Here is a 26,142-nt window from a genome sequence, read left to right on the forward strand (position 1 = left end):
TGATTTAGGGTTTAGGGAAGGAGTTGGACAGTAAAAGACTGCCCCTCTTTTTTTTCCCTTCTGTTGCAAGGTACTGCCCCTCTTAAATAATGTGATAGAAGTCGTTCAGTTCTATACTTGAAAAGAGAAAGGCGTGTTTATTACTGGAAATTTTGACCGGAACCTTGTAAATCTGGGCTTGATTCTTGGAACTAGGAACCCAGTTCGCCTTCTCTGTAAGTGAGATGTGCTTGAAACTAAAAGACTTTAATTTTTGAATGATAAAGGATAATTACTTTTGAACAGAAAAGAAGAATGTAGATTCTCTTTCGTATACACTCTAAACTTTCTAACGTCTCTAAAGGAGATCTCTAAAATACCTCTACTTAATGTAGATAAAAAACAGTTAAAAATCGAAGGGTTGTTTTTATTTGTTAGACATTTAAATGGCGCTTAGAGAGTCTCTATTAATAAATGTTTCACATCTCATTGGAAAAGGTTTTTTAACACTCTAAGTTTTAGAGTTTGAGTGGAGATGCACTATGTCAAGCTTTGCACTGGAGATTGTTTATAAAGAAAAACTCTAAATAATCCTATGCGATAATCTAAGTTTTAGAGTTTGAGAGTCGCATTGAAGATGCTTGAGTGTTTTTCTTCCTATGATTATAGTAATTCACGGCGAGCTCTAATATGATCGGATTCATATGTAAGCATCTCTCGTAAAATATGAACGACACTTAACCCCTCTAGAGACCAAACTTCCATTCGTCCTGTCTGTTGTCCCTTACTTGGCCCATCTCCTTAGGGTTGTTGTGCTTTCCCCTAATATGACAAAGGGTATTTTAGTCTTTTCACAGTTAAAATACCCCTGGTGTCGTTAGCCAAGTCAGCGGAGAGGGTATCATCGTCCCGGTCTTTCGCGGATGATAATAATCAACTTGGATCTCGGTCGATAACCAGGAGGATGGCGGGAAACAGTAGAAAATTTGGTAAAGAATTAGGGTTTCAAAGACCTAGAAAACCTTCTTCTTCTACTTCTTCTTGGAGGCCGATTAGTAATGTATCTTCCAAACCTAACAAATACAATGAAGACGATGTACAGAAAACCGAAATTAAGGAAGAATATTCATCGTTAGTTGGATCTTGCCTAGATATGTGTCCAGGTATTATAAACAATCAACTTTTTTTTTTCTTTGATCTTGAATTTTTCTTCATGGGTGAATTTGTATCATACACTGAATAACCAAACTGATTCGAATTTGAAGACAAGGATTAAGAGGATAAATAGATAAGTTATATATCGTGTTCATTTCTTCATGTGATCTCCCAATTTGTTACATTTAATTCAAAGTCGTCAACTTTGTTTGAAAAATCATAGTACAATTTTTAGCTAATCTTCAATTTGTATCAAGTTGATTAGCCTAAGGTATATTTTTCAATCAAAAATTCATTTTTTTTTACTAGAATATAGTCCAGAATAAAGATTTTATTAAAGAATAATGTGTTGTATTTTTGTTGATGTATGGTTTGTTTATGATAAATAGCCATCGAAAGAGCTCAACGTGAAAGACTACGGGATTTGTCTGTGTTTGAGAGGTTAAATGGGAACCCTGGAAGAACTTCTCCAAGTCTTGCTGTCAAAAAGGTAATTTTGAAACTAGTGTGATTTTATCTTTTGTTTTCACATTATTCGGACTATCGCCTTTTTGGCTTCTGATTGACATCTTCATTATTTTCGCCTGCTAAGAGATTTTGTGAAACTAATTTGGGTAGTTATAGCATCTGGGTAGTTATACTATCTTGGACGTCATTCAATATTTTAACCTTATAATCACTCTAAACAAATTTAAGCAGATGAAGTTGAATTTGGTAATAATTTTGTCTCACTCACAACTTCTCTAGATTAGAATTCGCAAGAACCATAACAGTAGGTGAAAAGTTGTGTTGATTACGATTTCTATTATCCTTATAATAAAGTTCTCTATTTATGTTTATATGTTTGTAAATGCAATTAGTTCTTTTCTTTTGTCTTCGTAAAGCTACTCTAATGGCAATGGGTAATAGAACTAGACTAGTAACTCTAGGCATTGAGAAAAGAATCATGGTCTCAATTGAAATTGACTCCGATATCAGAACTAATGTTCCTGAAAATTTGTTGAGTGGCTTAATCTATGCCACAATAAAATGAATTCTAAGCTGAGAAGGAAACTCAATAGAGTAAAACTACTATGCTGATCCAAGACAACGAGGATTGTAAACCTTGAACCCGAAGAAAGAGGGGATGTAATAGAGGGGTGGCTAGAGTAGCGTGTAAAGCTCAGCTATAACCTGGGCATCAACTTGCTCTGTGCATTGAGTTGTTTGCAACCTTGGATACTTTTTTTTTTCCCTTAAAAGGAGTTGCTATTCTTTATGTTTTCTATGATCTTCTGAAGTTTTATATGGTTGTTTCTTTAGACTCTTTACCCTTGGTCTGCTATATAGTCATATAGGTCTAGATTTCTTTAGTGAATCCACTCTGATGAAAAGATCAAGTTAACGTTATCTCTTGCGGAACATTCATGATTGGTAGTTATAATGCCAAAAGGTGTTACCTTATGTCGCAGAAGTCGTTGACCCCGTATATCTTTTGCTAGTTTTGCAGGACTATCATGCATCCAGATCCATCAGATTTGCGCCCTCTTCAAGTGTTGGAGGACACACTAGCCTATCTTTTGAACTTATCGGATTCATCTGAACACCCATTTGAAGTGCTTCATGAATTCATCTTTGATAGAACAAGAGCTATTCGTCAAGATCTTAGTGTGCAAAACATTGTGAACGGTCGAGTCATTCTCATGTATGAGAAAATGGTATGCATTATTGCTTTACAGGTCGAGTAATCCTAATGGTGTAATATTTCTCGATCGCGCAGTCTTTGAAACTGTCCTCCTACTTGCCATCTTGTACATGGTTACTTACATGGAGGGATATGATTTGCTGTTACTTTTGTCTTAGTATCGCAAAGTAATATTACAAACATCTAATTTTTACGAGCTTCATGTGCAGTTCAAATTCTTACAAGCTTGCCTAACAGGTTAAATTCCACATTACGTCCCACTACAAACTCTCTAGGTGCGGTAGCAATGATACCATATCTCCTTTACATCACCTCAACATGGAGCAACTCAACAAATCCCTTTTGTCTCTTTATGACTTGTACGATGCCAATAGGAAGGTGAATTCCGGGAATGAGAACGAAGCTTATTTTCGTTCTTTTTATGTTCTTCTCCGGCTCGATTCTAAAAGCAAATCAACGGTCATTCTCTGCTTCCTGCTCTTTCGTTTCTTTCTCCTCTTACATGTTTTGAACCTATACCCTAATTTCCTGTCTTAACTTGTTGACTTAGCCCTAATTTTTTTTCTTCAGGGAGAATCACTTTCCTTGTGGTTTCGGCACTTGGCAACTTCAGTTATAAAGTCCAAGGAAATGTGCTTTGCTCGGAGAGTTTTAAGGTTATTATTTCATGTCTGAGAACTCATCTTAATTTTAAATCATTGTGTTGTATATTCTCTTCCTCAGTGTTTTCTTTTCAAAAAGTTTACATTTGGAACAAAATTAAGTATTTTGGGCTTCTCTAAATGTTTGTCAATTTTATAGGACAGGTTCTTCAGAATAGGCAATTACAAGCGTTTTTTTAGTATCACGGCTGCAGAGGCGTCCTATCTGCAGTTCTGCCTTATGGAACCTACTATTAACGAGGTTTGCTTATTTTCGTATCGTCTCTTGTGGACTCTTTTACCCTGAAAGTCTTCTCCATCGTTCTCCACTGTGTGCATAAACTTCTGTGGGCATCTGCTTTGGACCGGTATGCACCCCTGGATACCAATTTGAAGCCACCTTATAAAAACTCATTTTAGTTTGGGCAAAAATTCGGGCAACGCCTGGGCCATAAGCAAGATTTCCTCCCCTTGTTCGATTACCTATCACAGAAGTTCATATTTTGGGGTTAATAGCAAGATTTATGTCTCTCTTCATGTGATGTGATGATCATAATTTCCTTTTCCTTGAAGGTTCGAATAGAAGCAGTGGCGTGTATCAATTTTGGTGGCTATAAGCTCCTTCCATATCCATTAGAAGACCTTTCCAAGCTCTTGATGATGAAGGTATATTTTTCATGAAATCGATACAAATATTTATTCTGCAATGCTGGTAATTGTTGTTCGAAAGATTTTAATATGTTTTCATATCGAAACTTCACTTTGGATCTTTATAGGAGACTGATGCTGAGTCCTTCTGCAACTCATGTGGACTGGAAACCCGTATTGATGAATCGGGAAACAAGTTTCTACCTACTAAGCAAGCAGGATTTTGTCGACCAACAGTGGGATTTCAAAATTACAGCTTCTTGGGTTTTGACAGATTGTAAAGGTAAAGATCTGAAGTTATTCTATTCAGATTTATTCTCATTATGTTCATTCGGGCCAACCTTTATAAATGAATTTAATTTCACTATTTGTTGAATTTGAAGACAAAGGATTCAAAAATCTTGAAAAAGATATGCAGCCTCATTTTCAGAATCTGAGATATAATCAAACATGGAAACTTGAAAGTAAAATTAGATGGCAATGGCTCTTTGCTATCGCCAATGTCCCGTCTCACTGAGTGGAGCAAATTTAGAACTTGACTTGCCCAAATTGTCCACGAATAATCCGACCCAAGTAATTTGATTGGAATGGGTAAACGGTGGCCAATGGCTCTTCCCACTGAGTTGGACACATTGAAAACACGAGCTGCCCAAATTGTACACGAATTATCCATCCTAAAGAACTACTTTACTGTTTCCTTTTTCAACCAAACCGTTTGGATTAATAAGATCAGTTTGTTCTCTCATTTAACATATCTTGCAGGCCAGTTGCAGGAGATAATTCAGGAAACACAATCAATTAAGTTAGGTGAAGAACCAAGAGAACATTGGATACTCCCAAGAACGATCACAAACACGCATAATGAAGTTCCCATCAAGACATCAAGTCTAACCAGAATACAACAGACGAAAGAGTCATGTTACAGAATGGGTGAATAAGTGTTGGGCTAAAAACCCGCCCGTATGATTTATATTATTTAAACCCTTGAGTGATGTCTTGACAGGCTGTGACTGTTTATTCTGTCATACTAGGATGTAAAGTGTGATAAGAGTGCTCCAATTTCTTTTATCACAAAGGGTAGGAGACCCTTTGTTCCCTTACTAGTATGTAGAAGTGGTTTTTGTTGTAATAGTAAGTACAGTAAATTTTCCACAAAATCTATATGGTCGTGGGTCATGTTCATTGCCTCGTGTGAGAATAGTCCCATGGGAGAAGGGGCATCTAGCAACCGAAAATATAATGTCTACGTCCTCTACACTCTAGCATCCGGCGTGGGATGACCACAAACTTAACATGGTTTCAGAGCTAGGTCCACGCGTGATAGGCTTAAAAGTCACACGTGCTCCATGTCACTCGAAAAGAAAAAAAACACGCGATAGGCTGAAAAAAACGCCACAAGGACGGAGTGTGAGAATAGTCCCACATGAAAGAAGGGCCATCTAGCAACCAAAAATATAATGTCTGGGTCTTATTATTCATTGCCAATTGGTTTTGAGTTGGACGACTACAAACTTAACACTCCGCCTTGTGTCTATATTGTATAAAAAGCCAAGTGTATCGATTTAGTCACACTAGTTCCAAAAATCCAACCTACTACTCAAAGGAGCTGAAAAATGATTCCACAGGAAGCACCCACATAAAATGAAATACTTTAAGAATTCTTACCAAGATTCCTTCCATTTAATTGAAAGTTCTGTTAGGACAGAGCTGGCCAAATTAATCCTTTGCGCACAAAATACAGAATAGCTTTTATTTCGTGTTGATGACAAGTTCTTTCTCCTCTGCTTCTGCACAAGGAGCCTGTACAAAGACTGCATGTTCATCTCCGAAGTTCTTTTTCCTTTTCAACATCTCATCGAGAATCGATACTCTTCATATATTTGGCGGACTGCGGAGCTTATATCCATTAAAGATTCATGATCTCTTTTATCAATTGCGAAGAATTAAGATTGCGATTGATATCACTTATTTCAACAGAAACAAAGTATCTTTTTTCTCTTTTTCAACATATCACAGAGAATTGATATTCTTCACTAGCAAGTGAAACATTATTACATTTAAAAGACTTGTTCTAACTACTAACATGTAAGAAGATCTAATACGAACTTAAAAGAAGATTATTAAGATAGTTCCTAGGTCCTTTCCAGGAGTCGAGAACACGTCAGATGAAATTGTCTTCCAGTTTGCTGCTGCAACAAAGCAGCCTACTTTCCTGTCGTTCCATTCGATATTTTTTCTTGACCATTGGCAGTTTCCTGTTTTTTTGGAATTACAGCTGATGCCTGTTCATCAACATTGTCCAAGGGAGGAAGCGATCTTCCACTACTTTTGACGAGATTTCTTATGCTCTGTTTAATCTCCTTATCTCTCATCAAAGATTCAATTGTAACATGGACACCTGTATAGAACAAAAAAGGCAAAGGAATGAAATAGCCACACATAATGTGCCATTCGATAATGGAATCACTAATATTAATGCATCCAAAGTTAAAAAAATGGCACAGATGAGAGTTCTTTTGGTAACATTTATGTTTTATACAGACTTCAGAAATATGGAGTTCTCTCCTTAGCGATGTTAAAAGCGGTTAAATGCATGATTGCAATGAAAGAGGGTTGAGCTTTGAGTTCATGGCATGAAAAAGGGTGGTAGGTCTGGGCGATCCATATTCGGTAATGAAGTTCATGTAAGAGAGAAACATGAGCTTCTAAGAATCTTTGAAGTGTTGTAGCTACGTGTGAAGGTCGGGATGTTGTTTGGCAATCAACAGATATCGTTTCAGGTGTCAAAATTGCAGAATAGATAGTATTATGGGACTTCACGACCGTGAGGAATGTGATACAATACTGCTTTTATGTTATCTCCAATTTGTGGATCTGGGATGTAACGCTCTCTAGATATGTAATTTCGCCCAAGTTCAAATTATTTCATTTGTTTTCTTCTCCTTTTGTGTATAACATTTTCCAGTTTGGGCTATTCAACTTGCCTATAAGTAAATTTAGAAAAGAAAAAGGGTTTAACCGTTTAAGTTATTGTACTTACGAAATCTCCAGTAGTGTTTTGGATTAGTGGGATCATTGATCGTCTCTTCCACTGCTGGTCGTGTCGTATATTCTTCTTTCAGTGCTAACAGATCCTATAAAGAATCAGAGGTTAACCAGATGGGTATTGTCCTAATAAGGTACATCTTGTTTTGAAAGCTAACACGAATAGTTTGTAATTTGACTTGAGTTCAATTCAGAATTTGAGTCGAATTTCAGAAGACACTGATCATTTTACCTGGAGTGGGAAAATTGCCCACATAGATGGAGCTTCAACATGTTGTCTCAGGATGAAGCGTGCAACCTCAGGAACACATTGAGAAGGCGGCACAGTGTTCGATCCTACCACAGTTTTATAAAACCGAGACCTTCTTTCTTCATCTTCCTCCCACCAAGCTCTCATTGTCGAGCAGTCATGACATGATGGTGCACATACCTACAGAAGAAGTCAAAGAAACAAACCAGGTTTTACTGATGACAGCATTTCTATATATATGTGTGTGTGTGTGTCTGTGTGCGAGTGGGAAAATTGTCCAAGAATCAAATTGAATACTGAATAAAAGAAAATACCTGTATACATTTCAATATGTGTGTGTGTGTGTGTGTGTGTGTGTGGAGTTTTGGATGTATGTTGGTAATATTAGAAGTACGGAAAATGGCAATGGAGTTTTGGAAGTAATATAGAACAGATTATAAGATTGCGTACAATGCTTGAACATGTATTAAATAAATACCAAGGAGATTCGAAGAGTTTACCGTCATATAGCTGTATTTAGAAGGAATACCGAACTCCAAATCAGGTTCGCTCGGCATACGTTGTATGCGTAAACCTATTAATCCTAACTCTTGCATCACCTGGATTAATTAACATTTCACGCGGTGATGTTCTCTTCATATGCATCAATTAGGAAGAGAGAGAGAGAGAGAGCATGAGAGAACATACTGGATGGACACAATTTGGAATGAGCCCAAGATCTTCACCACAAGCCAACATATCCGACGAGTTCAACAATGCAGGCAGAGTCTTCATTGCATTTTGGCTCCAAAGTGTTTCTTGTCGATGAAAATAGTAATCATAGTATAGCCTTTTCAGTACATTCTTACTGTATCGGGGAAAAATCAGTTAGAATTTTCAGTTTTTTTTTTTGCAAACAACAATTGAGGAATTTGTGCCAAAAGAAAAAAAAACGAAAGACAGACTAATAGGTCGAAGTGTAAAACCCAATCAATCATCATCAACCTTCCACACTATTAATATACAAATCTAATTTCCCAAATTAAGACGACTCTCAAAATTGTATGGCTGTATGGCATTAATAATTGAATACCTGTGATCATCTAGAGCTTGAAAACTCGATGTATCTTCTAAATTGAAACGAGGGTAAAATTTCCTAGCTTCCTCGGGATCTTTGATAAGAACAACATTCTGCAAAACCCAAACAAAGAGTATCCTAGTAAAGGTAATCTAGAAAGAAATAGTGTGCCGTCACAGAAAAAGGACGGAAGAGGTGAGCTACGTAATACTGTAATAATATTTACCTTTAGAAGATCAAATAGTCCATTCCGGATTTTATCTTCACTCCCGGCCCATGATGACTTCCCCGCACATGCTTGAAGTTTGGCAACAATCTTCTTCTCTGTATTGCAATCGTCCTTGAACTATATAAAACAAATCCCAAATGTAAATCCTATGTGAATGGAGAAGTTTTTTTATAACAGCTTACAATGAAAACAGCAAAGCAGTACCATCCTCTTCAAAAATTTCTAAGAAAGCTAAAACTCGGGAAAGATTGGAAAACAACTAAGATTCATAAGGGACCATGATAATTACCTCATAGCAGAGCTTCTGGTACTCATTCAAAAAGTTCGAAGCTACAATAGTCCAGGAATCTCCAAACTTTTCCTGAAAATAAGTTTTATTGATGTGTAAACTACCGGTAGAGTTTTGATTGGGTCATGTAACATGAGAGAGAGTCATAATGATTATTGAGCAGTAACAAAGCTAAATAAAATTTACCTGTAACATATCTTGTCGAACATATGGACGGCTTAAGCGATCAAAGTCCCATATTCCCTCCTTTTCAAGCTCTTCCTATAAAATAACCATCAATGGCCTAAACTATTAAATACAATAAAACCATTCAAGCAAGCCCGTCACTTTGCACTCAAAACAAACTCTTATATCCTCCAAAATGAATTTCTACGATGAATATCGACTTGAGGCAAAACTTAGGTAAGTATGCACCTGACTAAGAGGAATTGATGGCCGGAATTTTCCAACAAGACCAGTGACAGCATGCTCGGGAAGTTCCCATATTCTGAAAAAACCTAATATATGATCTATTCTATATGCGGTGAAATATTTTGCCATCTGCTTGTACAATAAAAAACTATTAGTAGTGAATCAAAATAAGGCAAAAGAACATAATTTCTGGACAGAGTTAAAATAAGTAAGTACAAAAGATAGAAAAAGTGAAGTAAGAGAAGACCTGTGTCAGACGACCACGCCACCAAGCGTAGTTGTCTTTTGACATTTCTTCCCAGTTATAAGTGGGGAAACCCCAGTTTTGTCCATTTTTATCAAAATAATCTGGGGGTGCTCCGGTTGATGTGTTCATTCGAAACAAATTTGGGTAGACCCAAGTATCGACACTGTTCCTATCCACACCAATGGGTAGGTCCCCCTTCAGGATTACTCTTTTGTCTCTTGCATACGCAGCTGCTTCCGATAACTGGAAATTCAATAGATATTATAGTTAATACTGTTAAGAACTTGAGTATTTACATTTAAGGTAGACATCAAATCAGCATTACTTACTTGTACATATAAATGGTATTGAATATAATAATGGAAGCAAATTATGTCATAATGCACACTATCCTTCGAAACAAGCTTCTCTAGCTGAAACAATAAAAAGATGCTGTTAGGGTTTCGCGAGTGAAAGGGTTCCATGAGGTAACAATAAAAGAAACCAAGAAATATGTCCTGGGAGCAGAAGCAAGACAATATGAAGAAATTATACATTTCTAAAATCATATCATGAAGGAATTTACAAGCTTGAATACCTTATCTTTTGAAAACTGAGAAAATCGACCCCATTGGCTATGATCTGAGGTTTCGAAGAAGTCCCTCAAGAAACAGAAGGCAGCATAGGGTTTTAACCACTCCTATTGTTAACAAAGGATGTAAGTTTGTAATTTAGATGATTGAATGTCCATTATAAAAATTAGATTAATGAAGTTCGTGAATTAAGAACAAGCAGATCAGTTTACCTCATTCTGAGAGAAAAAATCCGTGAAGGAAGAGGAAGAAAGTATTGAATCTTTTTCTACAGAGAAAATTTTCTTCGCAATTGATAACTTTGCAGCCATGGTAGCCTCATAATCCACATTCTGCACAAAGACATTGAAAAGCTAAACACCGACGGATCGATTTTATGTTTTCAATGGAGTACGTCACGGCAAAATAATCATAATATATTTCTTTGTACTAAAAACAGCTATATTAGTTACACAAATGCAGACAATTTGACCAATAGTGCTATAAATCCCAGCCTAGATGACTTCAAAGAGTCATGCCTGGTCTTAGTATTTTTATCATATTAACGTGAAACTATATGTACAACGTAATACATTGCAATAACTGAACCATGTTCTAATCTTTCACATGACTATCAGATTTCTCATAATGTCCTGCATCTAGCTCATGCAAGCCTAATTCTTAATAACGATTCCTCCTGTTTTACATATTCATGGCATCAAAAACAGATATGGACGACTGGATGTGAATGAATCTAAAGTAAAAACTTTACCTTTCCATCTAGTCGTTCTTTTGCATCCATTATCTCTTGCTGCAAAATACATCAAAGATTCATAAACCAAATCATATTAAAACAGCAGGAATGTTATAAATTCTTTGTACTTTTTCTGAGGAAAAACCATGGTATATTAGACTCCATATAAGATAAAAGATTCGGAACAGCACCTTAATCTCCTTCGGAATATCTCTTGAAAGTGCTTGTACTCTCAAATACAGTGGGTGCAGTGCAAATACAGAGAGAGAACTGCAAAACCAAGAGGTTGGAACAACATATCTTTAGTGATAATGATATGTACTTGGACATTTGTGAATTGCTATTTTTATTTTCTTTCTGGTTGACATGGTTGACAGGTGAACAAATAACCACGATCAACTTCAAAGTCTAAATGTACGACATTGTGCTTAGGATATGTTACACAAGACATCAATCGATATATATATAAAGATAGATAAATAGATTAAATAAACGGTATAAGGTTGTAAGAATATCCGAATGCTTAACTAAGGGAAGCCTCAATAAGTATATAAATCAAGCTGCACGCACAAATATTGAGTTGGAACAAACAAACTTAATATGATTTCATGGGAATAGTCCTCCTCCCACATGGGTAAGGGAAGCATCGTGAATACAAGACTTAGGGCCTTGCAATGCAGACAATGGTTTTCACTTGGAAGCGACAAACATGGTGACAGAGATAGCATATCACATGATAGGCCCAATGGCAACACTTGCTCAAGTCACCCGATAAAAGACATGTATTTACCTCACATAACTCCGCACGTGAGTAGGCATTTGAGGACAGTCCCACATGGACTAAGGGAAAAGTTATGATTAACTAAATAAGTTACTAGGACTCCGCTCGCATGGTTTTCAGCTGGAAGCCCACAAACTTAATGTGATCGTGTAAAATCATTCAAAAGAAAATTAAGTATATTACAGATATAAAAATTAATAGCAATAGTTGGAGGATGAGGAAAAGAAGCAAAATATGTTAACAAGTATTGGGTGAATTCTAAGAGGACAGTCAATTTTTGACATCCTTACCTGTAAGGGTATGAATCCCACCACATCTTATTCACAGATGTATCATTAACTGGCAAAAGTTGTACCAAATGGAATCCTGAATCAACTGCCCAGTCAACAAGTAACTTCAAGTCAAGGAACTCTCCTACTCCAAGATCCTCTTCTGATCTAACAGAAAACATGGGGATTGCAACACCAGCACCTCTCCATGGCATTTCCTGACACACAAATTGTAAGTGGTGGATGAGTGTTACTTCAAGCTCTTATTCCAGCCAGGTAACATAGAAGTGCATACTGTGCATGATCTAGTCCACATGTATAACTTACCCGAAATACACCATCAGATAACGAAATGTACGTTGGTGGAGTTATTGATGTCAAATCAATAGAGAGCTCCCGCTGCGGACCAAGTTCTAGCGAAATATTTCCGGTCTTCCCGTGCTGACAATACTTATATGTGGAGCTATTGTTAAGGAAAAACACGACAGAGAGATAGTAGCAAATATTGGTTTGGAGAAAAAACATGTGAGTCCTACAATCACTGACTCTTTACTCAATGTATTGATAACACAATCTATTCGTTTGATTTTGCGATTATCTAAAAAATGTTGAAGTAAAATATCTGGTCAGGAACATACCACATGAGCTTCTGAGTCAAACTGCAAGTCATTCTATAAGGGAAAGAAATAGTTCTCAAAAAATGTTTCATGCTTTATGAGAAAAGGCAAAAAGGATATTTTATTGGGAGGTCATTTTTAGGAATCGCACAATTTGCTTCCCAAGAAGATTCACCGGCATAGCTAAGTTTAATCCCATCCTGAATCTTCCACCGCCCCAACTGGGTGGAGCTACCAATCACATATACCTGGAAAATGTTATGAAACCGAAAGTTTTTAAAATCAAAATCAAACGCTAATAGTTGAACAAAAAAAAAAGGAGTTCGTGGGGAGAAGCTTACGGATGTGCCTTCTTCAAGTTTCGGGCAACTAACACTGAAATGAACAATGACTGAATCTGTTTCAGGAATCAAGAGTTGTAAACAACATATTACCAAAATAGTGGAAGAATAACAGCTTAAACCAGTTTAAAAGATGAACCGCCACATGTTCTAATGTTTTTAACAAGCAAAAATTAATTTAATTAAGAATTAGAATTAAACTAGAATGTGTTAAGATAAATTGCAGCCAAAGGAGTTCGTTATTACTTAAACGATGAAAAGAATGCATAAAGATGCCTTGCTAATTTGACCAAATTTCTAGAATAGATTCCAATTTGACCAAATGTCTAGATTCTCTACTAATTATAATATTTAAAAAAAATTTTGTTTCCTTCCGTCGTTATCACGACTGATAATAAATACTAGGAGAACTCCCCTTTAATAGAAGCCAATGATTACATCACTTAAACTCATGAACTTACCTCCCTGCTCCTTTTGAATGGTTACTACAGGTTTGTCTGAAACAAAACTCCGGCTTCTGTGAAAGATGACATCTTTGAACGCACTTCTGAAAAAAAGTTCTTCTGAAGCAGTCTGGACTCAAACAAGAAGGGAAGCTCTGAGTAAAAGTTAACTTCTAACAATTTAGACAAATAAATGATTCAAACAATTTGTTTTGTGTGACTTGATTGAACACAAAACGACCATAGTTTCAGAGTTCAGACCGACCACAAATTGTTCAGTTTTACATCACAACATAATGCTTTGATGAATGACAGAAAAGTGGAGGTTCAATCAATGCATTAAGATATGAAAACGAGTCTTCTATGATAATCATAACATATACACGTTTCATTATTACTTACAAGATAAACATAAGTTAAGAAGCATGTATACAAATTTAAGATGTACTTGTACATTAGTACTTACGAAATTTAATACTTCAATTTTTACGAAGAAAAGCAATAACGTATATTTTAACCAAACAATACTGCTTCTATTCATGTATAGTCAGTATAAGTAGCCTAAGTGGGAGTGTGGAACACATTAAGTAGCAAATAGTGTCGTTATTTGAACAGTATTCTGTTAAGCCATGTGAATTTCCCTGATAGACCCTACCTCGTGAAAGAACAAATTAGAAGGCTAGGAAATTAAAACTTTCTTCTTTCTTCACCTTCTCTTTTCTCTGTTCTTCCTTTTCTTTCTTAGCCGAGAAAATTAGATATAAACGTATGGAGGGACTACAATGTCAAACTATGAAAGGTAAGTTTTCTTCGGTAAGAATATACACAGCTTCACATAGTGGAAAAGAGTGATGCAGGTGAGACTGACAATCAAATAATAAGAGCATATCCAATGTCAAACTAAAAAAAAAACTCCAAAAGTCTTATCTGTCAAGTTTTAATATAGGATAGCCGATTTGTTTTATCCTATGCGGCAAAATAGAGATCCTTTGAAGTTACTTTATTTACTTATATGGCATGAATAATGTGGTAGAAATTAGATTAGTTACTTTTAAGATTTAGGAAAGAGTGCTTTTATTAGTATAACAATTTAAAATGTTTGAGTTGGACCATAAAGAGATATCTCGAGAGGACACTCTAGAAATAGTGTCCTTTTGAGATCACTTAGATTAACTACTGTTTTCACCCAAAAAAAAAGATTAACGACGGCCACATCATCTTAAATATCCAAATTGAGTTTTGCATTGGAGAGTTATTCAATGAAAACTACTCTAATAATCTTATGTGGCACTCAAAGTTTCTACGACTCAGTGTTGCATTCGAGATGCTCTAACCGTAGTCGATACTGAGTCGTAGAAAGTAATTTATCATTTGATATGTAGGTACATTCAAAATTTTGTCATAGAAAGATCAAAATTTTCTGCAATCACAATCAACAAACAACAATGACATGTAATACCATAAGTCAATCACCAATTTAAAGGACTACAACTTGGTCCATTATTATCTGAATGTGAAGATATAAATAGGGGAAGATTCAAGATTCATTATGCTCAAACAAAAAGTCCACTGCAACTAAATTGATACATATAGATGTCTAGATAAAATTAATAAATATGGGAACCAATTTTAGCAAGCAAATTAGCATATAGGGATAGAGATATGGGTAAAAGGAAAACATGAATATTCACCTTCCAGAGATCATGAAGCTCAATCACCTCCCCATCTCGAATTCCTTCTGGCATAACTATTTGTCTCTTTCTCCCAGCTTCCCATCTCAAAACCTTTTTATTATCATCAACTAAATAATAACTATATTCACATTCAAACACACTAGGAACTTTGATTGTTCCATACCAAATTAGTTCATTACCTTGATGAACTGGTATAAGTGACAAACCTTGTTTCAAATTCCATGAACCAAGAACAGGTTCTGAACCACAAACAAGAAGACTCTCACCCCAATTAGTAAAGTAAGGTAATCTAAAGCTCAAAGTTACTGTTTTTGGGGAATCTTTGCCAGATCCCAGATTCACCATTCTTTTTAGAATCAAATCAAAATTCCAAAATCTAACTTAAACCCAAGTGAGATTTATTCAAACCAATCAATGGGTACCTAAGATTCAGATGAGAAAAATTAAGAAAGCCAGATTGATGAATCTAATAAAGGGTACCCAAGTTTCCAAATACTAGTATCTTTGGGAAAGAAAGAGAGAAATATGAGAGTGAGTTTTGTTGGTAAAGAATGAAAAAGGATGAGTAATGAAACTGTGATCACATTTATTTAAAAGGATTTATTGTTGTTGTGTTTTAGGGCATTTTGATTCACAAAAAATGAGGACTGATTTTTTTGTTTTTACTTGGATTATTGGACTATGACAGTCTGGGGAGAAGAGGAATAGGTAGGTGTTAAACTTTTTTGAAGGGTGTCACTGAATCAACATTCATGTGAAGAGAGAAGGGTTCATAAGAAGATCCTTTGTTTGCGACAAAGTAGACGTGTCAATGCAGCAAAATCCTTTCCCTCAAGTGATTAGTCAATGCTTTCAACAAAAAAAAAAAAAAATCCTATAGGCCAAGCTTCAAATAAATTTGGAAGAATTAAAACTTTCATCGTTACCTCACATCTTCCATCGACAATTCTGGCTACTCCGTTATTTTTTTTTTCTCTATCTTGGGTCTACACTTTCTTTTCGGGCTTTTATATCTCTCTCTCTCTGATCTCTCTCCCCTACGGTTTCAGTCGTGGTTTTTCGATTGAAACCACATGAGTTTCAGTCCGATAGAGAGGGAGAGAGATCCAAAAAAGAAAGAGAATGAGGACGGGGTAGGTGGCCAACAAATGTGGGCGGAGAAGAGGAGATAGAGAGGGATTAAGAAATATTAAAGGCCATCAACAATGACAATTTTTTGGCAGACTCTTAGGGGTGTCAAGAAAATGGTGGTAAGGGACAAAAAGGAAACAAAAAAGTGATTTTGGAAGTCCAACAAGTAGTTCGAGGAATTGGGGGAGGCTAGAGAAAATGCACCGGCCTGGGGCTCCCCTCTTGGAGCAAAGGGGTTGGGCTCAAGCTCTCAATTTTTTGGATTGGGGAACTCAGCCCAACCCCATTTGGGTTTGAAACATTAGCAAGTAATCGTGCAGGTCATGCGACACATGGAAAGTTCTCTCAACATAAAAGGATACTGGAACACATATTGTCATTACACATTTCTCATGCGTGTAAATCAGTTGGATCTTGTTCTATTTTGGATTGTCCGTTGCCATTTCATTTCTCGAAATCAAGAAGAGTAGTTAATCAATACTTCGGTTGGAAATTAAGATTGATTTGCCTAGGAGATGATTGACCTTGTCTTAACATCATAACCGTAATATTTTATGCACTTGCCTTAGTTTTCTGATACATCAGTATTATATGATACAATGATAATTTAGAGTAGTTCGATCCTTATTCCACACGTGTAATCGTAAAAGTAACCGTTGCTCTGTATGTTCTTCTTTCTGTTTCATCACGCTTACCTAACACAAGAAAAGGAAATTAAAGGCCCTCCTTTTGTATTTATACTTCATCCCAAGATGAAATCACCCCAAATCCCAAAACCCGCTTATACTAGTTTCTTTACTTACAAGTATCATTCATTTACATTATAAATTCATATATATATATATATATATATAATTAAATATGTATATATATATATAATTAAATATTGGAGGTGTTGCTTCTCCTTGCCATGTTCGTTTTAAATCATTTAAGTATTAGTATTATACGCTTTATTACATCGCTAATGGGAGTGGATGGTGACCACTTTAGAAGATTTAGGAAAAGTTTTACTTCTCTAACTAGTTTTGAGGCTAGATAAACAATCATTTGATTGCAAGTAAGCACCATGAACCATACCAGCATATAGATATGGAGTTTGGGTTTATCGCCTTCCAAGTCTAATTGTACGTAGGAGAAGATAGTCAGGCTTCCAAGTCTAATGTGAAAAGATTGTTGTTCTAGTTCTACATTAGTTGTCGGAATGTTTGGTGGTCACTTCATAAATGTGAGAAAAAACTCAACTTGTTAAACTAAATTTTGAAGTGATATAGACTTAGTCCCATTGTAGACTCTCAACATCGTACGATTGTATTTTCTAACTATAAAATTTTGTATCTGGTCGTTTCAAACGACCGACACACAAGTCAAAGTATACATTATGTATACTATTAGAAGCGAAAAATAACAAGTTAGGTAATAGTTTCGCCAATATTTGATTCTAACTTACTTAATTATGATATAACCCTAATATGATTTAATCATGAAGTTCGACTACACAAGATATAGATTGAAAAAATATGGAGACTCTAAATCTTATTGGGATCTACTCGATTCTAAATAAATAAATAAAACCTTTAATTAAAATTCATATACAAAATTAAAAATAAAAACATTTTCCACCTTTGGTCTAGATGTTGCATTTATTTATAAGATGATCTTTGATGGAGTTGTCAACACCCTTTAAAAGTTTATAACAAACAATCAAATAGACAAAAGCATTTGAAAACAAAATGTATGTCCATTATTGATATTTTGCCTATAACAACAACCATAGATATTATATAATGTTGTTATCTTGATGTTGATAGTCTTGTATTTTTTTTTGCTTGAAAATGATAGTCTTGTCTTGCTGTTAAATGAAGAATATTTTGACAAATAAATATAGTTCCCTAATACTTAGGTCAAAAATAAAAATGATCCAATATTTGTGGGCACATAAAAGGAACAATGCTACCCAAAGTCAAAAGTCACAATTTTTAACTAGACAACATGCGACACCCATGGTCCATTTGTGTAGGGCGATCTTTATACACTTACCCTTTGTACCTGCCACACTCAGATTCAGTTGATATGGTCGATTTTCTTCGTTGGACTCAAATATCACTCGTAGTCACTACTAAATCATTATTGGTCAAACTGATTAGAAAAAAGTTGCCATCACTCTCGAACTCTCAAAACTCTCCATTAATATAATTGTTAATCGCACTCTTTCCAACCAGTTGAAGATTCTTTTTCTGTAAGAACATCCAGAACCAAACCATTACTTTCCTCTATCATCATGTTCTAATTGTTGAAATTTCTCATTGTTTTTTACTAAATCATGAAAAATGTAGAAAGTTCAAAAATTTATTTCGAGACAAACTATAAAGTTACAAAAGCCACCCACTAAAAAGGTATAGAAATTCATAGAAATATCTCATGAAATCTTTCTCTATACTTTTTTTCAACCAAAGTGGTGCTATTAAAAAAGAAATCACAAAAATAATCTATTGGAGGTATTAGTCTGATAGGTTACGTTGTAAGGCAGCTCGGAACTACCAATTTATTTGTAAGGAAACACATCCATACACACCCACTAATAATGTAGGACTGGTTGGACTCCGAACCACCCAAATTTTTTCATATTCTAGAAAACTGATCTCTGGTTAAAATTCACTATAAGTCAACCTAAAATCGATGATAAACACTATTCAAGGATTTACCTGCTTCAAGAACTTTTCGATCACTATATCAAAAGATAAAATCATAAAAAAACATACTCCATGATAAAAAATGGAGAACCTCTGAGAAATATCTGTTGTCTTCAATCAACCAACTATGGATGATACCTATAAAAAGACACAATAAAATCTAAAGATGTTGATGAAGATTTTGAATGAAAAATCAAAATTAAAATGGAAGACGAAGAAGAAGAGAAAAGAATAGTAAAAGAGTGATCGGGGTGCCATTAGAACAAATAGAAGAAAGTACCGAACGTCTAAAAAGAAATGAGTCCATAGCAATTTTTAGGACTATTCTCCTGCCCCTGGGCCTGGGGCTGGGGCTGGGGCTGGGGCTGGGTTCATTCTTACAAGTTTGGCGGGAATTATTACGTGGCTAATGAATGGCGGGAACTATAGATCCCCAATTTGATTTTTCCCGCTCAAAAGCTAACACCTTTTATTTTCTCTCATATCTTATAGTAGAAGAGATTTCATTCAGAGTGATCGAATCTTCATTCTTCAGTTGTTGATTTGAAGAAATAGAAAAAGGGTGAAGTTTGATCATTCGTCTTTGAATCAGGTACAGATAAAATTGTTCTTATCTAGTAGTTATCTGTCTTCTAGGGTTTATCTTCAATCTTTAATCTCACTTTCTAGATCTAGGGTTTTCTTTTCAGATGCATATTAAGGTTTAATTTGATGATTCAATTCGTTTATAGGTTGATCCGTTTATACACCATTGATTTGATTAATTAACTTGCAGGAACTCCAAAACCCCAAATTCTAAAATGCCTAGCATAATTGGAAATGGTTCGTCTGAATTATTAGGGTTTGATAAGGAGAAGACTCCCATTAAGAAATCTAAAGAGACTATAACGCCCAAGAAAAGGCAATTGAGATCCACAACAATGCAAAAAGATCCAATCTCTAATCAGATGAAGGAAATTTCACCAACTAAGTGGAAATCGCCTCGTAGATCCATTAGTGATAGTCCCAACAGTATCACGAATGTAAGTTTTGACCTAGACTCAATTAGTTTTTAATTCTTTATTCACCAATTATCTATTTTGCAAAGTACTAAAGTTTGATTAATTATGCAGGAGATTTGCAAGACTTTTGAATCTAAGACCGCGGTTTCCTCAAAGAAAAACCTCTCCACCCTACTGGAAACACCTAAATGGAATCCTAAAGGTAAACTTAATTTTTTCTTATCAGGAAATGATTGTTTTAGTTTGTTCTTTGTATTGATTGTGAAGTGCTCAATCTCAACTATATGTAGATTCTAGGTTTTTTTTTACTTCATTTGATTGATTTAGCGTTTCTCCCCTTTCTCCATTACGGGTCACCTATACCCGCCTAATTTAAACTGAGAATGAAAGAGGCCTAAAGCCCGACAACGAAGAGGCCTAAAGCCCGACAAATTATTACATTATTCATAGCCTAAATTACATAGGATAAATCTAGATGGCAACTGCTTCCACCGAGACTCGATCCCACGACCTCATGGTCTTAAGAGGGGTGTCCATCCGTTACACCAAAGGGTGGTGGACCTCGAATTACGATTTTAAGTATACCCATTTGTCCTAAATCATGATATGCAGCCAGATCCAACTTGTGAAGTTTTCTTTTTATCTGAAGAAATCTGATTGCACTACATATAATTTTAACCTGGAATCGTTTCTTAAATGGCGCAGTCTTACTTATATTCTTGCTTATTTCCCCTTATTACGTATACTGATCTCATGCTGATATGTTGTACCTTGTGTTTGATATGTAGATTTTGAGCAGATAAGCGCTGTGAAGGCAGCTTTGCATTTTTCAACTGCACCATCTGCTATAGTGTGTCGAGAGAAGGAACAGAAATTAGTGTTTGATTTCTGCAAGTCGTCCATAGAGCAGGAGAGAGCAGGAAGTCTTTATGTATGTGGATGTCCTGGAACTGGCAAAACATTGTCCTTGGAGAAGGTGAAACAGCTTCTGGTCAAATGGGTGAAAGAGGTAAGATATACAATAACACACCAACGTCTCCTGCAGTTCTATTGGTGGACATTAGACCTTTTCTAGAAATTACCATTATTTGGAAATGAAGTTTGGGTAAAGGAAAAGACAAACAACAGGAAATAATTTGAACTGATAATCTAAAACTGTTTGGAAGTTATATTAATCCTCTTGAGATATATTTTGTTATGTGTTTCTGTCTCTTATCACACCTTGAAATGTTAGAATCTTAATGCTTTAGGGGTTATCTTTTGTTTAGGTTTCTTTACTTGTATCTTTTGTTTGTTCACCAACTTGACCAATGTGTTGCTCTTATTAGCAGGAAGGGTTTCAGATGCCTGATATGTTAACTCTTAATTGTACTTCCCTTACAAATACACGTGAAATTTTCACTAAGGTACTTATCTTACTTTTCTATCTAAGTGGATCTTCAAACATCAAATGTATTAAATTACTTCAGTTCTCATTCGCAGGTACTTGAGACATGCCAACCTAAAAGGAAGAGTGGTGGTTCTTCCTCACCACTTCAACACCTTCAAAAGTTATTTTCCGAGAAAAAGAACTCATCAGATAAGAAGATGACGTGAGTAGTTTCTCGAGCTCCTGTCCTTGTTTGCTCTAATCCCCTCAACTCTTTACGTAAACATGTTTTATGCCACTTAGTACTGTGTCTTCTCAATGTCAATAACAATTGGTGTGCTTCGGTTCTGAATTATTTATTCTCTTCATCTCTTGACAGGCTTATAGTTGCAGACGAGTTGGATTACATGATTACTAGAGATCGTGCCGTGCTTCACGATCTATTCATGCTTACAACTTTGCCATATTCCACATGTATATTAGTAGGTACAATCTCAACTCCAAATTCAAGAAGTTTCAGTTTGCTTCTTACTCCTTATTGTAGGACTTTACAGTTAGATATCTAAGCTTAATGTACATGGTCGCCTGAGTTGTTAGAGAACTTAAAACTAAAGAATGTTTTTTCTTTGCAGGGATAGCAAATGCAATAGACCTAGCTGACCGGTTTCTGCCAAAACTCCAATCTTTGAATTGTAAGCTCATATAGTTTATTCATTGACTGAGATATAGTGTGTGTTATTTTTATCATCTCTTTAACTCAACAAATAGTGATCCTGGGCTATTTTCCATTACCTGTTTTTCTTCATGATTTCGTATGAGTAATGAAAATTCCATCTGTGTGTCCACGAGATTTTATTAGGGCCCATTGCTTTTAGTCCTGCACTAACCAAGCATGAGAAATAAAATATGGTTCATTTATCCTCTTTAAGTGTTACCAATAAAGTTATAAAGATTTTGTCTTTTGTATTTTGGAGATGAACAACTTTCTGACTTAAATTTCTTAGCTGTTCTATATCACGAGGTGGAATACTTGAATGCATGTAGGTAGCACTATTTATTCGATGTTATGCTTCCTCACAACATGAGGGCATAAATGTTTGATTGGGACACTAATTTTGTGTTCTTGTTTTTTTTACAGTTATTTAAACTCTCATGTTTAATTCTTCTCACCCGTTAACTTTCTATGTGCTAGGCAAACCTACTGTCGTACCGTTTCAGGCATACTCCAAAGATCAAATCCTCCAGATTCTCCAGCAAAGGCTTATGGTACTTCCTTTTGCCCTATCTTTTTTGTCCTTGAGCTGTTCTAGTACATATCTTCGGTTCAGTAATGTTCAGTATCACTTCAATATAGTTACCAGAAACTCAAGGTTGTCTTTTAAAATATCTAGTTATTTAACTAACCTACAAGTACAAGCAGATAGTGTACTCTATTTGGATATGTTGTTTTGTTACAAACATACTAATCTTTTTGTGATTTTCGAACAGGCTCTTCCTTATGTTGTCTTTCAACCTCAAGCTTTAGAGCTTTGTGCCAGGGTAAGTCCCATCGCTTTTTTTCCCCTTCTGGACGTTTCTTCAGAATTTACCCTGTTAAGATTACGCTATTTGACTAGTCATATGATTGGAACCTTGAATCTCTCTGCATTTGGGGTTCACAATGAAAAAGTAAAGAGTTCAGTCCCATGCTTGGAATTTTTGTCGTGACCTTTCATCAACATTATTCTAATGGTTCTAATTATGTTGCAAAATTACAGAAAGTTGCAGCTGCATCAGGAGATATGAGAAAAGCCCTTTCTGTTTGCAGGTTAGTGCTTAATAGCTGAGAATGAGTAGCTTCTTTGCGGAAAATATGATGTCTTTCCTACTTTATCTGATTCGTGTATAATTTATACAATGACATCATTGTGCCTGTGCTTCTCTCTTTTCGTTTCTACGTGCAGTAGATCATTGAACTATTTATAAAGCGACCTTTCCTTCCCATAAGCTGGTATCTTATTGAATCCTAGGCTTATTGATTAATAATGGGTACTTGTCAATAAAATTCACTTGTAGTTACCTGAACTACACAACTTCCATGATGAACTATGAAGGCCTGGTATTTTATGACACTGGGTAACTTTGGATACTAATTGTCGTACAATTAAGATGTAAAAAAAAGTACAGGAGACCTAAAAAGTTTTTCTGAGATATTTTGTAACTGTAGCCATATTGTTAGGGTATCCTTTTAGAGTGGTTTAACTGCTTTTGTTCACTTGTGGGATGTTGTCGAAGAAATATGCTAATTAATCTTTCTTCTTGTCTCCAGGAGTGCAATTGAGATTCTAGAGGCAGAACTGAGAGATAACGATGCCGAACTACCAGCAGAAACAGCATTACTTGGTGCATCAACAACTCCTGCAAATGAGCTCTTAGTACACAAAGATATTACGATTGTAAGATGACTCTTTATTAGGCTTGTTTCTGAAAGAGATGTTTCTGCCCATTCTCTGACCAAATTTGAACTCTATTTCAGGTTAGGCTTCATCATATGGCTATTGCTTTATCCAGAACGTTTAAGTCGGGAACAGTTGACACTATACAGTCGCTTCCACAACATCAACAGGTTAATTTAGTTTCTCTACTACTAGCAGGACATACGTGCACTTCTTATCCAGACAGTAGTTTATCTTTTTGTATATATCGACCCATATTACGAACTTTTTATAGGGTTAGCTCTGTATTTTAATTGAATCTTTTTGTCATTACAGATTATACTTTGCTCGGCGGTCAAACTTTTTCGCGGAGGAAAGAAAGATACCACAGTTGGAGAGGTGTGTGTTTCATATAACTCAAATTTTCGCAAGTGCTTTGAACTTAAATACTGAATAACTGATGTTTCGATTCATAATGTGGATGCAGATGAATAGGTATTACTCCGAAATATGCAAATCAACACTAATTTCACCAGCAGGCACTCTGGAATTTACAAACATGTGTAAAGTGCTCAGTGATCAGGTTCTTAGAACTCTTTCACTCTCTCTTGAGGTTCTGGATTCCATATAGCTGCTTTACCAAAAGAAAACATAAGAAATACAAATGAAAAGACTTAACAGAAACTTGTCGTTTCATGATCCAGGGTCTTCTAAAACTTGGACAATCTCGAGAAGATAAATTGAAAAGAGTAACACTAAAAGTTGATGAAGCTGACATTACCTTCGCATTGCAGGTACGACCATAACTGTTTTCAATTTCTAAACTATTTGACCTTTCAAGTCATCCTGCTGCCCACTTTCATTCTTTTCGAGATTTGAAGATTTATACTTATCTCCATGAAATGTTGATGATGAATAATAACTCGACCCATAGGGATCAAGTGAAGGGTCAATGTAGCATTACTGTTTCTTATAATGTTGCTTAAACATTTTTTGCTACTGAGTATACTTGTTACTATAGGGAATTCGTTTCTTTCGGAATTGTCTTCAATAAACCAGATGACAAGCCCAAAAACCTTTTGATCTCCACTTTGCTAGATGTGGTTTTCACCTTTCTCAGATCTGAACTACAGTTTGAAGCTAAACCCAAGGTTAGCAACCAAGTACCAATTCATACGATAACAATGCCTTCCATTCATTTTTCGGCGCTTTAATATGTAATCAAAAGTTCTGACATACATTCCTTTTACTGTTTTAGATTGTTCAAATTTATACAAAACAGGAAAAAAAACCCAGAAAAGATGGAAGGATGCCAACTTCTAAATTTCAGGACTTTTATATTGTTCTCAAGTGGCAGAGTCTGATGAGTAATTCAGGACAAAATTGGAAAAATGGGGTTAAAATTGAAGAAGAACCAGAACATCATTCATCAACCATTGCCAGTATTATCTTGAAGAACAGATAATATATTTTAGGTCTTATATGACTATGTTCTTGGATAAATCTAATGTAAAGTTAGCAGGAAAAATGATTCCTTGATTAGTTCAATAATGTGATCTATTTGATTGCTTCATGTTGTAGAATGTATCTGAATATTCTTTTTACAGGTTTTCTTGTCATAGATATAATATTAGAAAGTCAATGTTTTGGTTTTTCTTGATCATACAGCTATATTTTAAAGATATCTTAATCGGTAGTCTAGGGAAAACAGCTTGATAGCCCGCTATACGATCCTCTCGGGCATCTGCACGAGTTTGAGAGACGTCACGAGCACTCGCAACTTGAGCTGTGGGTATTGTGCTCTACCATTAACTATACCAAGTTTGGAATTTGATATGCCATTGGTAGGATTTATCTTTATATATATACACCTTCGAGTGAAGTCTAGATAAAATTGTATGCGTTCTACAAACATTGTCCCTAAGTTGCGTATTATGTCTTTCAACAAAAAAAAAAGTTGCGTATTATGGGAGATTGGGAGGCATTGCTCCTGTCTCCATAGAAGGGGTTATGCCTAGTAATCAAATTGTGAAGTATTTTAAGCTGCGAATGAAATAAACAACATTCCTTTTTTTTTAACTTAATTATTTTAGCTTAATTTCAAACATAATTATAAAAAAAAAGGAAAATTACATAATTTCTCTCGATCCATATATTTCATGATATACTATAGGACGCGGTGAGGAGTTATATGTCCAAAGTACTTACGACAAAATTTTCTGACTTCGTCAGGGGAGGGGACGTGTGTCGGCCACCAATCACTATAATCATAGCAGTCTTGGTCAATCTGAGCAAACTGAAGGCAACAAGAGTAGCAACTCTTAGGCACTTTACTAGTAAATAGAAATACAATCACAGTTTTCAGGCACCCTTGGTATATAAATTTACTAATAGACTTTGCGCAGGCGAAAGAGCCTTGTGTTGTCATTGAGGATTTTGACAAGTCTTGGAT

The 26,142-nt window shown here is 35.6% G+C and overlaps 3 protein-coding genes across 5 annotated transcripts; 2 read left to right on the plus strand and 1 right to left on the minus strand.

The window, feature by feature from the left end:
• Positions 1 to 581: 581 nt before the first annotated feature.
• Positions 582 to 5,264, plus strand: SAC3C (SAC3/GANP/Nin1/mts3/eIF-3 p25 family). 2 transcript variants are annotated; one of them, XM_086636678.1, is made up of 10 exons: positions 582 to 785; positions 870 to 1,142; positions 1,524 to 1,624; positions 2,616 to 2,831; positions 3,056 to 3,277; positions 3,389 to 3,474; positions 3,625 to 3,721; positions 4,033 to 4,125; positions 4,236 to 4,390; positions 4,870 to 5,264. In XM_086636678.1, exons 2-9 carry the CDS (start codon positions 944 to 946, stop codon positions 4,386 to 4,388), a joined length of 1,167 nt encoding a protein of 388 aa, XP_086492804.1. In that variant the 5' UTR covers positions 582 to 785; positions 870 to 943; the 3' UTR covers positions 4,389 to 4,390; positions 4,870 to 5,264. The 2 variants fall into 2 exon arrangements, with proteins under 2 accessions (XP_086492804.1, XP_086492805.1); XM_086636679.1 differs by lacking the exon at positions 582 to 785 and having other exon boundaries at positions 2,624 to 2,831.
• An 811-nt stretch (positions 5,265 to 6,075) lies between these two features.
• Positions 6,076 to 16,426, minus strand: DPE2 (disproportionating enzyme 2). Its single transcript, XM_086638199.1, has 23 exons — positions 16,012 to 16,426; positions 15,083 to 15,934; positions 13,410 to 13,521; positions 12,949 to 13,004; positions 12,728 to 12,855; positions 12,318 to 12,447; positions 12,012 to 12,208; positions 11,132 to 11,210; positions 10,959 to 10,997; positions 10,420 to 10,539; positions 10,213 to 10,314; positions 9,965 to 10,048; positions 9,636 to 9,878; positions 9,392 to 9,517; positions 9,164 to 9,238; positions 8,978 to 9,049; positions 8,686 to 8,805; positions 8,475 to 8,572; positions 8,090 to 8,249; positions 7,903 to 8,001; positions 7,385 to 7,582; positions 7,148 to 7,241; positions 6,076 to 6,505 (listed from the first exon to the last, which is right to left on the minus strand). The coding sequence occupies exons 2-23, from the start codon at positions 15,428 to 15,430 to the stop codon at positions 6,312 to 6,314; spliced, it is 2,874 nt and encodes a 957-aa protein (XP_086494325.1). The 5' UTR covers positions 15,431 to 15,934; positions 16,012 to 16,426; the 3' UTR covers positions 6,076 to 6,311.
• Positions 16,427 to 19,089: 2,663 nt separating this feature from the next.
• LOC147541529 (DNA replication factor CDC6B-like) lies at positions 19,090 to 25,353 on the plus strand. 2 transcript variants are annotated; one of them, XM_086638201.1, is made up of 18 exons: positions 19,090 to 19,498; positions 19,682 to 19,928; positions 20,019 to 20,109; positions 20,696 to 20,916; positions 21,239 to 21,313; positions 21,390 to 21,499; positions 21,656 to 21,762; positions 21,909 to 21,968; positions 22,469 to 22,542; positions 22,765 to 22,815; positions 23,034 to 23,083; positions 23,585 to 23,711; positions 23,792 to 23,881; positions 24,027 to 24,089; positions 24,178 to 24,273; positions 24,395 to 24,484; positions 24,712 to 24,841; positions 24,949 to 25,353. In XM_086638201.1, the coding sequence occupies exons 2-17, from the start codon at positions 19,707 to 19,709 to the stop codon at positions 24,742 to 24,744; spliced, it is 1,560 nt and encodes a 519-aa protein (XP_086494327.1). In that variant the 5' UTR covers positions 19,090 to 19,498; positions 19,682 to 19,706; the 3' UTR covers positions 24,745 to 24,841; positions 24,949 to 25,353. The 2 variants fall into 2 exon arrangements, with proteins under 2 accessions (XP_086494327.1, XP_086494326.1); XM_086638200.1 differs by having other exon boundaries at positions 19,257 to 19,498; positions 21,236 to 21,313.
• Positions 25,354 to 26,142: the final 789 nt, after the last annotated feature.

Source organism: Eschscholzia californica, unplaced genomic scaffold, assembly GCF_041429995.1.
Source record: "Eschscholzia californica isolate CP2 unplaced genomic scaffold, dmEscCali1.0.p SCAF_4, whole genome shotgun sequence".
In the NCBI taxonomy this organism is placed as follows: Eukaryota; Viridiplantae; Streptophyta; class Magnoliopsida; order Ranunculales; family Papaveraceae; genus Eschscholzia; species Eschscholzia californica.

What these genes read in the sequence shown, in the direction of transcription:
- DPE2 (XM_086638199.1), bottom strand. Translation starts at nt 15,430, where the DNA reads ATGGTGAATCTGGGATCTGGCAAAGATTCCCCAAAAACAGTAACTTTG. An exon ending in GGCGTGGTCGTCTGACACAG is followed by an intron (nt 9,518 to 9,635) that starts GTCTTCTCTTAC and finishes TTGTACAAGCAG; the next exon opens with ATGGCAAAATATTTCACCGC. An exon ending in TTCCAAATTGTGTCCATCCA is followed by an intron (nt 8,002 to 8,089) that starts GTATGTTCTCTC and finishes TAATTAATCCAG; the next exon opens with GTGATGCAAGAGTTAGGATT.
- SAC3C (XM_086636678.1), top strand. Translation starts at nt 944, where the DNA reads ATGGCGGGAAACAGTAGAAAATTTGGTAAAGAATTAGGGTTTCAAAGA. An exon ending in TTGCCTAGATATGTGTCCAG is followed by an intron (nt 1,143 to 1,523) that starts GTATTATAAACA and finishes TATGATAAATAG; the next exon opens with CCATCGAAAGAGCTCAACGT. An exon ending in TTCTCATGTATGAGAAAATG is followed by an intron (nt 2,832 to 3,055) that starts GTATGCATTATT and finishes CTTGCCTAACAG; the next exon opens with GTTAAATTCCACATTACGTC.
- LOC147541529 (XM_086638200.1), top strand. Translation starts at nt 19,707, where the DNA reads ATGCCTAGCATAATTGGAAATGGTTCGTCTGAATTATTAGGGTTTGAT. An exon ending in AAGATACCACAGTTGGAGAG is followed by an intron (nt 24,090 to 24,177) that starts GTGTGTGTTTCA and finishes ATGTGGATGCAG; the next exon opens with ATGAATAGGTATTACTCCGA. An exon ending in ACATTACCTTCGCATTGCAG is followed by an intron (nt 24,485 to 24,711) that starts GTACGACCATAA and finishes TTGTTACTATAG; the next exon opens with GGAATTCGTTTCTTTCGGAA.